The following is a 15,000-nucleotide window of genomic DNA, read 5'->3' as shown; positions in this document are numbered from 1 at the left end:
AGGGCGTCATCGAGATAATTCCTCCATCACCTGGGTGACTCCATTCAGCAAACAATCTCTCTCTCTCTCTCTCTCTCTCTCTCTCTCTCTCTCTCTCTCTCTCTCTCTCTCTCTCTTTATTAAATATGGGCATCTGCTTCTCTGTTCTACTATTTTCCGCTAATAACCATAAAGTACAAGCGTTCATATACGCTTTAATCGTACAATACTTAATCGTACAATACCCTTTCTCTCACGCGGACAATGAACACTATCATTGATAATGAAAAGGTTAATATTCGGCCAATTACCTGCTAATTCCGTCCCCTCAGGTAACAAATTCCACACCATCGCTTTCAGCGAGGCGGAGATTTCGTAAACACAGCGACTTCCATTACGGTTAACATTCATCAATTTATATCAACAATTAACAGTTTATTGTTTGGGGCCGCTGAAGGAATTAATACGTATAATGTTGACTGTATTTTGGACAGGGGGCCTTATGCCTTATGGCGGTTTCATGCTAATAAATGTGCGTTCGTTCAAAGGAAGATTAGGTGATTCATTTATCTTAAGTGACAAAATTATACTGTATTCACCACAAGGGCGTATACTTGCACCTACTTTTTTTTGCATTTTACTTTTGCCTTCAATGTCCCTTCTTATCTTCAGTTTTGCTGTCCACCCTCTCTAACTGTTGATTCTTAGTGGACATGAAGGTATAATAATTCAATAACAAAATAAGAAAATATAAAATAATAAAAAAAAAATCATTACAGGAACTGCAATAACCAACCTAAGCGTATTGTCCCTAAAGAAAATATTTCACTCTAAATTGCAAAAACTAAAAATACAGAAATTGTAAAATTCAAGAAAATTGAGGAGCGACTCTGTATTATAAACATTAAAATTCACTACCTGCCTCCGTGTTTCCTGACCGGCATAACCTCCTTCCACTAAAAGGAAACGCCAATCGCTTCCTTCGTCGGTCAGGCCCACCATACTTCCTCTCTCTCTCTCTCTCTCTCTCTCTCTCTCTCTCTCTCTCTCTCTCTCTCTCTCAAGGGAAGGTCAATCGCTTCCTTCGTGGGTCACGTCCACCATACCTCCTTCCTTTTCTCTCTCTCTCTCTCAGGTCAATCCTCACGAATAATCTGGGATGTATGTGCCTTGAAAAAATTAAGGTAATAATAACTGGGAAAAATAATCACCCCCTATAAATAAACAGAACTACATGGGCAACAATATTCATCAAAATCTAAGGAAAACAGGAGACTCCTACGCAGCTTCAGTTAAGGTAATGAAACATTAGTAGTACATAAGACTCTGATATACAATACGAAGCATTCACATCCGATCACTATTTTTACTGACTAAAATGAAGTTGATCTTCCAGCAAGTAAATAATAAAGATAAAATATATCGACCAAAAGAAGAGAAGGAGTTATTACAGAGGAAAAACCTTTTGGGTTTTACAGACTAAACTGAAGATGGCTTTCCATCAGGTAAATACTGAACATAAAATAAAAATATATCATCCCAAAGAATGAAACAGATTATCAAAAGAAAAAAAACCTCTGTCTGGTTAAATTTGAGTTTCGCGCGGTCAAACGTCAACCTAAAATGCACTGAACTACATAAATATATTGTTTCCAGCGTAGTATTGAGGATTTTAATATAAAAACATCTTTTTTTATGTAATATAATAACACAGTACCTTGAAATTACACTAACAAACGCAAATTCTACGAGAACAGGAACTTGACGCATGCGCACAATCCGACCACTACCATTCCGCCTGCCACCCATGCACTGAATGACAGTCGACTGCTCTTTCCGGATCTGTATGAGCGCCCAAATATTTTAAAACAAAAATAATTGTAATAATAACAATAAGAGAAGCGAAAAAAACTCCTAGACTGATCGAAAATGTGAAAAGAAACAAAATCCCACTCCAATGAAAATAGTACAAGTACGTTAGGGTGGTAGTAGTAAGTAGTAATTGTAACAGCCAGCTCTGGGTGTAGAAACACCGGCCGGCCGGCTATGTGTTGCCATGACAACGGAGATCAGAGAGAGAGAGAGAGAGAGAGAGAGAGAGAGAGAGAGATTAGCATGCAGTCGCGCGGGGGTCATTTGTGCATGCTCAGTCAGCACACACAGACACGCACCAACTGTCCACCTTTCCTCCTCCCGTATATATATGTATGTGTATATTCTCACTGGCGGCCCCTCGCGATGACACGCCGATGACGCAAGCGCTGACGTCACGCGTCTCCACTCTGCTGGGTCAGCAGAAATGATAGGGGAACGAAATCTCATACAGACTCACATACATATCTCACACATACAGTTATGGAGTTAAATTTGCACTGCTGTTGAGATGAGGTAGACGAGAGATGAAACACGGGATGAAACATAGAGAGAGAGAGAGAGAGAGAGAGAGAGAGAGAGAGAGAGAGAGAGAGACTACGTAACAGAAATGAAGAGAACATATAACAGACAACGTGAGAAAATGTGTAACAGATATTGAAAGAATATATAAGAAAGTAACAGAGAGAGAGAGAGAAAGAGAGAGAGTATACCCCAATGGTTTCAATCCGTCAGGATGAGGATTACCTCGTCGATGTAATACTCATCCCCTGCTCTCTCTCTCTCTCTCTCTCTCTCTCTCTCTCTCTCTCTCATTCACTGCTTAGGTAGACAAGCATATAAGGATTATAAGGAAAAAGCCCATTTCTCCCTCCTCGTCCGTTCATCCGGCCGGAGAATCGAACACTGGCCGCCCAGGTGTGAGCTAGACGCGCTGCCACTAAGCCATGAGAGAGAGAGAGAGAGAGAGAGAGAGAGAGAGAGTGAGTTCTGACGTAACTGCTTTACCATTTTTTTAGCTAAAGGGAAAAACAAAATTAATATATAAACGAACACAAAAGTGCTTTGACGTAAATGCTATACTTGCTATTTCTGTAAGTATATCAACCACGCAAACGCGCGTGCGCGCACACACACACACACACACAGAATCAAGGGTATCCATGATGACGTCACAGTACGATTGCTCCCCCCCTCTCCCCTGCCCCAGCTCCAGCCCCCTAGTCGCTTGATGTGAAAGTGTGCCAGCGTTCCCTTATTCTTTAAAGCATCGCGCATACAAAATACCGGAGCATAAAGGTAATGGATTCACGCACGATTGAACGAAGTGATGTTGATGTAAAATTAAAATTGCTGAATAGTCAGGAAGGACTAATGAAGTCAATTGCACACTGTTGTTATCTAATATTTGGAATACATAGAATGGGTATCAAAAGTGCAAAAATAGGTAAAAAAAAAATTAACGGTTTTCAAAGAAGTAATAGGCAAATATCTAATATGTATGTATGTATGTATGTATGTGCATGCATGCATGCATGTATGTATATAAATAAATAAAATATATATATATATATATATATATATATATATATATATATACACATAGTATATATATATATATATATATACGAGAGAGAGAGAGAGAGAGAGAGAGAGAGAGAGAGAGAGAGAGAGAGAGAGAGAGAGAGAGAGAGAGAGAGAGAGATCAAAAAACAAAATATAAGGGCCATTACATCATAAAAATATCAACACATATATACAAGCAACAATAATTTTAATGATGACAATAACACATAGCATTATCATATTAAAATACTTGAAAAAACGACAACAATCCTTAACTCCTCCACTATAATGACGAAAACCCATCTCTCTCCTCTCGCTCCCCCACCGGTGCTTACTCCCGTCTCCTGTTTTCCCCTCTAACTCTCTAAATCCCCTAGGAATAAACTCTTATAGGAAAGGTCACTGGGTCGTCACTCCGCGAACCGTACTCATATATATATATATTCTTTGTAAAATGGCACTGAGAAGCTTCCAGGGACTTCTCCCTTTAACGGCGCATTCCCCTAGCGACCTGTAATACCTAGATTGACCTAAACACAGCACATTCCGAAAATAACATTTCATACGAAAAAGTTATAGAACCATAAATAGCAGAATTGATATTTCAACAGCAGTCAGAAAATTGGTCACCTGATGCTTTGCGTCAGCGGTGCACAGCGTGTGCTGCTGAGAGAGAGAGAGAGAGAGAGAGAGAGAGAGAGAGAGAGAGAGAGAGAGAGAGAGAGAGAGAGAGAGAGAGAGAGAGAGAGAGAAAATGTAACATCTAGATATTATGAATAAGCCACATTTTGAAGTAAGCGTTAGGACAGAGAGAGAGAGAGAGAGAGAGAGAGAGAGAGAGAGAGAGAGAGAGAGAGAGAGAGAGAGAGAGAGAGAGAGAGAGAAGAAAAATGTAACATCTAGTGGTTAAGAATACAGCCAATTATGAAAAAGTGTTAAGACACGTAGAGAGAGAGAGAGAGAGAGAGAGAGAGAGAGAGAGAGAGAGAGAGAGAGAGAGAGAGAGAGAGAGAGAGAATGTAACATCTAGATATTAAGAATAAGCCACATTATGAAGTAAGCGTTAGGAGAGACATCAGAGAGAGAGAGAGAGAGAGAGAGAGAGAGAGAGAGAGAGAGAGAGAGAGAGAGAGAGAGAGATAACACACACATGTAAACACGTCAAGCTCAAAAACAAATAACTCTTCTTCCTTTTACTAGTTATAATTTTAGAATGAGGTTATCGCATAATGACCTTGTCCCGACGTATAAACTTGGTTATATGTGCCAAAGGGTATGGCTGCTGTCCTAATTGGGCACAATTCCAAGTTACTAAACCCAACAGTGCTTAACTGAAAGGAAGATCACTAGTGCAATAAGCTTTTATTGCAACAAGCGTACAAACATACGCAATATAATTTATATATATATGATATACATATACATATTTATATAATGTATATATATATTTGCTTCCATAGATTATATTTATTATAAATATATAATATATATTTATATAATATATATATATATTTATATATAAGATTATATTTATTATATATATATATATATATATTTATATATAAACACACATATATATATATATATATATATATATATATATATATATATATACATATATATATATATATATATACATATATATATATATATATATATATATATATATATATATAACCTTTTTGGGATTTTATATATATATATATATATATATATATATATATATATATATATAAAAATCCCAAAAGGTTATCCCAACATTCTACTCCCTTATTAAATATGGGAACGGGGACAAGCCCCACAAACTACAGCTAGCGAAAACCGCGTTCCAGCATTCCTATATTGACAACATCCAAATTCCATTTTGGTTTTTGACAGTTCCTGCCTATACTCGAATACGACCCCAGTACGACCAAAATACCTTTGAGTGCCACAACAAGCGGAAGTGTCGACGTATACGACCTTGCACAACTTATAATAATAATAATAATAATAATAATAATAATAATAATAATAATAATAATAATAATAATAATAATAATAATAATAATCATTATTATTATTATTATTCGGAAGATGAACCTTACTCATACTGAACAAGCCCACCACAGGGGCCACTGACTTGAAAGTCAAGATTCCAAAGAACATCACAGCGTTGATTAGGAAGAAGTCAGAGGTAAAGATTAAATACACAAAGAAGAGCTCTCACTTGTTAAAAAAAATTAATTAATTAATAAATAGATAAAAATGTATTAAATTGCAAGGAGAAGAGTAATCAACGGCCGAATCGAAACGCGATTCCCTACATAATTCCCGTGACGGGAATGACAGCGAGCGTATGCATATTTTAATAAGAGGGGGCGTAATCAAATTGAACGAGAGAGGAGGCGGGTGGCCAGGTCGATTTAAACAGCTCCTCGTGTCAGGAAAATCTTAAATGCATCGACTTGCTGCCACAGAAGATGAGATTTATGGGGAGGGTGGAGGGGGAGGAGTGGAGGGGATGGGGAGGAGGGCACGAAGGGGGGGGGGGGGGAGGAGAGTTGATGATGAGTCCCTTCACACCGATGAATTTTCGATGAATGGTCGCAGGTAGGGCGGTCAGTCCCGGCGTTGACTTTCCATCTGTAATTCATGGGGTTTTCCTCATCTCGCCACAATTATTATTATTATTATTATTATTATTATTATTATTATTATTATTATTATATTATTATTATTATTGATATATGAGCGTAAGAGCGGAGGAAGGCTTCCACAATTCTCTGTATCATTATCATCACAATCATCATCATTATCATCGCCTTTAATTCCGTACGAAGCAACAGTCCTCTAAAAAATTCGTTTACATTATCTAAACAAATGAAAAAGTGTGTCAATATTGTGATGGATTATGCCACATACAGTTAGTTGATAACATTCACACAAATGATCCGTTAAGTTCGTAAGGAAAAAAATATTAACAGAATCACAACTGGGAGGGCACTCGTACATTTAAAACAAATAAATTAAAAAAATAAACAAATAAAGAAATTTCTGATGTTTACTTATGGAAAGGCAATTGTCCCTAAACTCTACGGCATCGTCTACCGATATTTCAATTGACTTCCAAATTTAGGGAGGACGATTGCAAGGACCAATTAGGAGTGTCACCACACCCAAAAGATGAATAAACAACCTTAAAAAGATAATTAACAAAAAACTTAAAGCACTAAAACGGTACAAATAAAAGCAAGGGGTGTTTCAGGTGTGGTAAAAGAGATGAACTGCAAAACACACCTTGAGAATCGTCAGCTGTTTAATTGCTTCGCTAATCTAAGACAACAGTTTCTTCCACACATTAAATGAAATTAAACAAACGCCACGGAATGGAAGATAATTCCACTGTCTTGGTAAGAGAGGAAACTCGATATACAAAGGTACTTATAGAAAGAATCGACCAAATCAGAATAATACTGATATATTACAGCAACAAAATCACATCAATATAGGTAAGACGATAATGCTGGAATAGGAACGGAATATAAAATTTAGGCCAAAGGGCCAAACAATGGGACCTATGAGGTAATTCAGCTCTGAAAGGGAGACTGACAATAAGAAGGTTTGAAAGGCGTAACAGGAGGAAAGCCTCGCAGTTGCACTATGAAACAATTATGAAAAGAAAGAAAGGAATATGAACGGAGGTATAGTTAATAATGCTGGACCTGAATCTGAGATTTCAGAAGGTGTAAAATGTAAATCACAAATAATTATTTGACCTAAAAATTTAATATTAATATCTGTAAACGTACGTACAAATATACATGACCTGAAGCTCCCAACACATTAGAAAAAAAAGCGCCCCACCAAAAAAAAATCTTGAAAAAACTAACTCTGTAAGCACCAACACATTATAAGACGAAAAAGTTTGGCCAAACAAATGCTTGAAAAAACAAACTTCTGTGAGCTTAAACTATCAAAGGTCTTGAATGAACTTAACAATGTGAGTCTATCTATTCTCTCTTCATTCATCATATACACTTCATCTTTCCATCTCTAATTTCGTTGAACAACTGGCTCTAATCTATCCCGCTCAAGGTCAGAGGGTACTTGCAAAATAACACCCTTCTAAGCAAAGCCCAATTCACGAACAAAGGTATATATATTCTAATTATCCTCGGAAGCTACCCAGTGTAGGACTAAAAAAAAAAAAAAATGTGTTTACAATTTCACTCAGAAAAAATGTACAGATTTCTGCCAATACAAATATTACTTGCCAAATTTCTGCTAATTAAAACATATCAACTTGACCAAATATTATATCAACTTGACCAAACTTCTGCCAATTAAAATATTATACCAATTTGACCAAATTCCTGACAACTAAAATACTAAATCAACTTCACCGAATGATTTAAGAGTCCAACTTGTAAAAAAAAAAAAAAAAAACTGAGCATTTAAGCTATCGAAAGCAATACTGACATCTGCTCTAAGACGTGAGCCCCCATATGGTAAATATAAAAATAAGTAAAATTCAGTTAACAAATATAAGTAAACATCAGCATATTCTAAGCAAACGCATAGGCCTGGAAAACGAACAGCTCCAGCCGTGAATGAATAGGCCTAACACAAAGCATCTTCCCCACTATTCCATAAAGGGATAGGCCTCCCTAGATCAATACCATATAGACGTGATTGTACCGATTTCAGAATGTATGAGACAGGACTTGTAGGCTTAGAACAAACATTTTATTTAAAGGTTGCAGGGGGAATATTATGTATAATTCTATACGGAAAGAAATGCGTATGGCCGTTCCCTCAGACAGAGAGAGAGAGAGAGAGAGAGAGAGAGAGAGAGAGAGAGAGAGAGAGAGAGAGAGAGAGAGTGATATATATATATATATATATATATATATATATATATATATATATATATATATATATATATATATATATATATATATATATATATATATATATACATACACATATACAGAGAGAGAGAGAGAGAGAGAGAGAGAGAGAGAGAGAGAGAGAGAGAGAGAGAGAGAGAGAGAGAGAGAGAGTCTAAATGAATACCTAATGTATGGTTTCAAAGCAATGGGGCGAGGATTACCTCGTCGAGGTCCTCCCGTCTGATGAATGAATTGTGAATGAGAGCAATGAACACACATCTCTCTCTCTCTCCACACTAGCCGTTACCCAAAAGTCGTCTAACTACCAGGTACATTATTCATAACTTAAGTCAACAAAGGCACACTGGATTTCAGGAAACGTGTCCATCTTCCTTCCTCTCCCGGGTCGAGACTCGAACACGGGTCACAGAGAGAGAGAGAGAGAGAGAGAGAGAGAGAGAGAGAGAGAGAGAGAGAGAGAGGGGGCACGGTTAACACAAACATCCAAATTGTAACTAAAGCACAGATTAGCACAGCTTATACATCAATATACAGATTAGCACAGCTTATACATCAATATGTCATTAAGCGACATACTCCATTATACAACTTAAGCTCAAGAACTTGAGACACACTTATTGTTTAAAAACGACAGCATTTTCTATTTGCAAGTGTACGAGGACTTACCTGTATAAGCCTATGCACAGGTATCAACCAGCTCCTTAATAATGTTGACCCTCCAATCCAACTGGGCAAATTCTCACCTGAAAATAAAAATTGGGAAATTAATAATCCCGCTAAAAAAAAAATCAACTTATCTTTCACATTTATTTGTAGCGCGCACACGCGCACATTTCTACCTATAAATCTTAAATCATCAATGTTAAGGATATTTTTGAACGTGATTGTTCGTCATACGTTTAATAATAATAATAATGATAATAATAATACTAATAAAATTATTATTGTTATTGTCTTTATTAAGGAGATAAACCCCTATTCACAAGAAACAAGCCTACATGAATTTCAAGCTTCAAAGAATGTGGATAAAACAACAACAATAATAATAACAACAATAATAATAATAATAATAATAATAATAATAATAATAATACCATTTCTTCTTCCTCTGAGAGAGAGAGAGAGAGAGAGAGAGAGAGAGAGAGAGAGAGAGAGAGAGAGAGAGAGAGAGAGAGAGAGAGAGGAGGAAATCTGAGCACAAACTCGTTAATTACCACGTCACGGAAATCTTGAACCACAAATTCACGCAACAACTTTACTTCAATAAAATACTTCAAGTTTTTGTTGTCATTGTTTTTATTCTTCTCTAATTTAAGGGCAGTAATTTAGGGCTGTCCTGCGAGGCATGTCTTTCATTACACGATGAGAGGAACCCCACCTCCTTTTAATCCAATTAGGGGACTGAGGCTTCCAATTCTGAAGTTTTCTCCGTATCTTTAAATCGTCATCAAGATTTTTTTAATGAAGTTTGCCTAAAAGTGTCTCGTATTTTAAGCCTTCTCGGATTAAAAAAAATGTTTTTCAATGAAGTTTACATAAATTTTTTTAATGGAGTTTACCTAAAAGTGTTTTGTTTTTTAATTCTTCTCGGATTAAAAAAAAATTTTTTTAAACGAAGTTCAACTAAAAATATGATTTTAATCTTTCTCGGATTAAAAGAAGTTTTTTTTTTACTAAAGTTTAACTAAAAGTGCCTCGTTTTTTAATCCTTCTCGGAATCAAAAAGTTTTTTTAATTAAGTTAATTAAAAATGTATTGATTTTTAATCTTTCTCGGATTAAAAACATCTTGAAGATTTTTGTTTTCGAAATAAAACGCCGTTTAATCTTTGTTCCATTCCAGAAAAGGAAATGTGGTTTTTAAAAAATGTATTTAATTCGGAGAATGGAGACCACACACACACACACACACACACACACACACATATATATATATATATATATATATATATATATATATATATATATATATATATATATATATATATATATATATATATATATATATATATATATATATATATAAAACTCATTCAATTCGGAGGTTGGAGACCAAAGTTTTAATCTAAAACTAAATATGATTTTTACAAAATGCAATTAATTCGGAGGTTGGAGACCAAACTTTTTATAAGTAAATAGTGTTTCAATAAAGTAAAGACGCAGTAAACATTGGTACAATTAACTAAAGATGTATAAACACTGGTACAATTAACTACAAATGTAAACTGACGATTTTCATACGCTTTCTCTCTCTTCTTATATGTCAGACTGTACACTGTATTTATTACGGCCTATCACAGAGACCAAGGTCCGTATTGGCATTACTATGCCTGCTAAATCTGAATGGCCCCATCGAGCAATACTGCTCATGGTGCGCTAACAAGTCATGGGTGTCTAACACGCTTCTCGTCCTCCCACCAATCTTTTATCCTCTGCCCCAAGAGAAATTGATTGATTGAATATTAATTGAATATAGAATTTAGGCCAAAGGCAAACACTGGGACCAATGAGGTCATTCAGCGCTGAGACGGAAACTGACAGAAAAGTTTGAAAGGTTAAGTAACAGGAGGAAAACCTCAAAGCAGTTGCACTCTGAATCAACTGTTAGGAGAGGGTGGAAAGTAAGATGGGAGAAAGAGAATATGAAAGGAGGTACAGTAAAAGGTATGAAAGGGGTTGCAACTAAGGGCCGAAGGCACGCTGCAAAGAACCTTAAGTAATGCCTACAGTGCACAGCATGGGGTGCACTGACGGCACTATCTCCCTACGGGGGCCAAGAGAAATCGGTCCTTAATCTAACATTTAACAATTCACCAAATCCGTAGAGAGACGGTAAAAAAAACGACATGACTGGACCCATCATTTCTTAAACAGGGGAGTCTGTTTCCTATCTTCTTTGAACTAAACTGTAACCTTAAATGAGAAGAATAATAACTATTATTATTAAAACAGTACATATAAGAACTGAAGGGTCCACAGTCATATTTCTTTTACCATCTTTTTCCGGATTTGTGGATTGTTAAATGCTGGGAAGAATAATAACAAGAACTGTTTTTAATTTAATTCTGTACCTTTATATTCCATAAGAACACACATCATTCGGTTAAACAAGGAAGTCTGTTCATTATAACCTTTTTTAACTAAACTCTAATCCTAAAAGAGACGAATAACAATAGTTCAACTATGCTTAATTCAACTTTATATTCTATTAGAGCACACTTCAATCACTCGCATGTTTATTTTTTTCATACTCTCCCCTGTTGTCGACCTCTAGAGAGAGAGAGAGAGAGAGAGAGAGAGAGAGAGAGAGAGAGAGAGAGAGAGAGAGAGAGAGAGAGAGAGAGAGAGACGGGGTTTGAACTTAATGCTTCCGTTTTTGGAGTATTTCGGTATTATAAATACTTACATTGACATTTAAATACAGATTATAAGAGTTTGGTTTTATTTGGAATTCATATATATATATATATATATATATATATATATATATATATATATATATATATATATATATATATATATATAGAGAGAGAGAGAGAGAGAGAGAGAGAGAGAGAGAGAGAGAGAGAGAGCCGCATTATAAACATTCCAATTAAAACTAATGAAAGACCAAGGCGTTCAAATAACATTCACAACATCAACACTGAACCTTTGAATGTTATCAGACTCATCCATTACGTCCTTTATGCTGTAGACCTAACTCAGAGAGAGAGAGAGAGAGAGAGAGAGAGAGAGAGAAGAGGGTCAAGGGCGGTGGATTTTTTCTCCGTTACTCGGGAAGAGCAAACACTTTACCAAGCACACTAAATTCAACAGAGTACGGGGAGGGGGAGGGGGGAGGGGAGAAGCAAGCACAAGGGTATAAGATAAGTGCTGGGTTCAAATAGTACATTGAGTACCACATAGCACAGGATTTTACGATTACGAGGGGAACTTTTATAACGCCAGGAGACCTGAAATGAACATTCTCTCTCTCTCTCTCTCTCTCTCTCTCTCTCTCTCTCTCTCTCTCTCTCTCTGGTACCTTGTATCAAATCCAACACCAGATCTGACATAACTGCTTTCAATACCAGTTACAAATGATGACCGAATCTACACAGAGAAAGGGTATCAGCGAGTTAATCCCCATTCCCCATAGGGAGAGAAGAGGGCCATTCTATGGGCAGTCTCTCTCTCTCTCTCTCTCTCTCTCTCTCTCTCTCTCTCTCTCTCTCTCTCCACATTCCCCATGGGGAGAGAACCATTCTATTAGTACTCTCTCTCTCAACCCCATTCCTCACAGAGAGAGAGAGAGAGAGAGAGAGAGAGAGAGAGAGAGAGAGAGAGAGAGAGAGAGAGAGAGAGAGAGAGAGGGCTCTCTCCTCACAAAGACAGACAGACAGACAGAGACAGACCAGACAGAGAGATATCACCATTTCTCTCTCTCTCTCTCTCTCTCTCTCTCTCTCTCTCTCTCTCTCTCTGTTAAACCGGAAGGGCAGCCCCTTTTTAAAGCGGGATCGAGTCAAAACAATCGCCTTTCCATCAAGTAGGTCAATTCCGCATGGCGATCCCAAGGACAGGAGACCTGAAAGAAGAACTGCCCATCCCTAACAATATTATTGGACGGCGTTCCTGACCTTTGATATTGCAACACCATTTCAAACGCTGATGAAATTAATTGGGTCTATTATAACCTTAGGATCGTTCTGCTTGTGAAGGCCTCGATGACCTTTGATATTGTAACGTTCGTTCCACAGACAATGATGGAATTAATGGAGTCTAGAATAATATTATCTTTTTATCTTATAACTCTCGACAGCTTATAATCATTCTGCTTGTACCATATGGACAGGGATAATCTTCTGAATATAATAATAATAATAATAATAATAATAATAATAATAATAATAATAATAATAATAATAATAATAATAATAATAATAATAATAATAATAATAATAATAATAATAATAATAATAATAATAATAATAATAATAATAATGAACCAAACAAAAACTTCTTTCACTTTTCTTCTGAAGATGGAAAGAGAAACCCCCAAGATTCCTGTGTATAACTTGTTTACTTGATGTAACATATTACTTTGAGTAGAGAGAGAGAGAGAGAGAGAGAGAGAGAGAGAGAGAGAGAGAGAGGAGAATGTTAATACACATTTTAAAATATTTCTGGTCTTTTTGATAACAATCAATTGATAATACATAATCTCTCTCTCTCTCTCTCTCTCTCTCTCTCTCTCTGCTCTCTGCAGAAAATATCGATATTAATTTATTACACATCAAGACGGGCAACTAATAACACAAATAAAGAAAAAAAGACCATTAATTAAAAAAATAAACACTACCACTCCACTCACTCACATACTCACCACCCATCCACCCACTCACTCACTCACTCATCATCACTCACTGACTCACTTGCTCCCCACCCACCCACTCACTCACTCATCATTCACTCACTCACCTACTTACTCCCTCACTCACCCACTCATTCACTCACTCATCCACTTGCTCCCTCACCCACCCACTCACCTACTCATCCACTTACTCCCTCACCCACCCACCCACTCACTCACTCACTCACCCACTTGCCACCCACTCACTCACTCACTCATCAGCTTGCTCCCTCATTCACTCACTCACCCATCCCCTCACTCACTCTCTCTCAGACCACACCCATTCACTCACTCAATCTCAGACTACACTCACCCACTCACTCACTCACTCACTCTCAGACTACACTCACTCACTCACTCACAGACCGGATCCCACAGGAAGCAGGGCCAAAGACAAATGTATGTGCAGCAGATAGATTGGGCTGCTCAAGGGATGAATGCTGAAATGGGACAGAATGGAATGGAGAAGGTTTTGGGTGAATGTGTCATTCATTCTTTTGTTATTCATTTGTTGTTTTTTGCTATTTTTCGTGTTGTTCATTTGTTCGTTATTCATTTGTTTTTTTGTTATTCATTTTTTCCGTGCTAGACATTTTTTATTGAGTTTTTTGTCTTATTCATTTGTTATTTTTTTGTTAGTTATTTGAATTTTTTGTTATTAATTTTTTCGTGTTATTCGTTTTTTTTTATTAATTTTTTCATGTTATTCATTTGTTTTCCTGGGGGTTCTTCACTTTGTTCTTCATCACTCTTGGCATTTGGGTATTTTTATACGTTTGGAATAATAATAATAATAATAATGGAAAGAGAGACCCACAAGATTCCTGTGTATAACTTTGATACATTAGCATACCCGGAAAGTTCAGAAAAAGGGCACTCAACAAAGCTAGGAGGATTTTTTACAGGGAAAATGCAGAGAGCATGGAATACAAAAAACAAGAAAATAGTTTCCCTCCCTTATATGCCTAAAATGAAACAAATTACTTCAAAAAAAATTAAATATAAATTTGTGTATACCTTTGACAAAACCGTAAAAAAAACAAAGTATGTAAAAATAAATTGGAAGGAGAAGACAGTAATGCAGATGATATAAGGGGAGTATACATAATTAATTGCAACAATTGTGGAGACAAGTATGTGGGTGAAACAGGTAGGGGAATAAGTACTAGAATCCAAGAACACAGGAGGGCAGTAGAGCTCAACTCACAGGGGAGTGCTATAAAAAACAGTAGGCTTATATACAAAAGCAATAACATCAGTCATAGGAGGGTAGTGGAAGGGGCCCTCATCAGAGAGA

General features: G+C 36.5%; 1 protein-coding gene across 12 annotated transcripts in view; it reads right to left on the bottom strand.

The window, feature by feature from the left end:
• Window positions 1-15,000, bottom strand: part of LOC136850794 (tyrosine-protein kinase CSK-like) — a 280,335-nt gene that overhangs the window by 214,345 nt on the left and 50,990 nt on the right. For 8 of the 12 annotated variants that reach the window (XM_067124807.1, XM_067124802.1, XM_067124806.1 and 5 more), the window contains one exon: window positions 8,979-9,055. The exons of the other annotated variants lie outside the window; for them this stretch is intronic. Coding sequence is in view for 2 of the 8 variants with exons in the window: in XM_067124794.1 (XP_066980895.1) it covers window positions 8,979-9,055 (77 nt within the window). In the remaining 6 variants the exon portion in view is untranslated. The remainder of the gene's footprint in view (window positions 1-8,978; window positions 9,056-15,000) is intronic. 12 annotated transcript variants of the gene reach the window in all.

The sequence above is a fragment of the Macrobrachium rosenbergii genome, chromosome 22, assembly GCF_040412425.1.
Source record: "Macrobrachium rosenbergii isolate ZJJX-2024 chromosome 22, ASM4041242v1, whole genome shotgun sequence".
NCBI lineage: Eukaryota > Metazoa > Arthropoda > Malacostraca > Decapoda > Palaemonidae > Macrobrachium > Macrobrachium rosenbergii.
The sequence above is the reverse complement of the archived record's forward strand: the minus strand, read 5'-3'. Positions and strand labels throughout refer to the sequence as shown.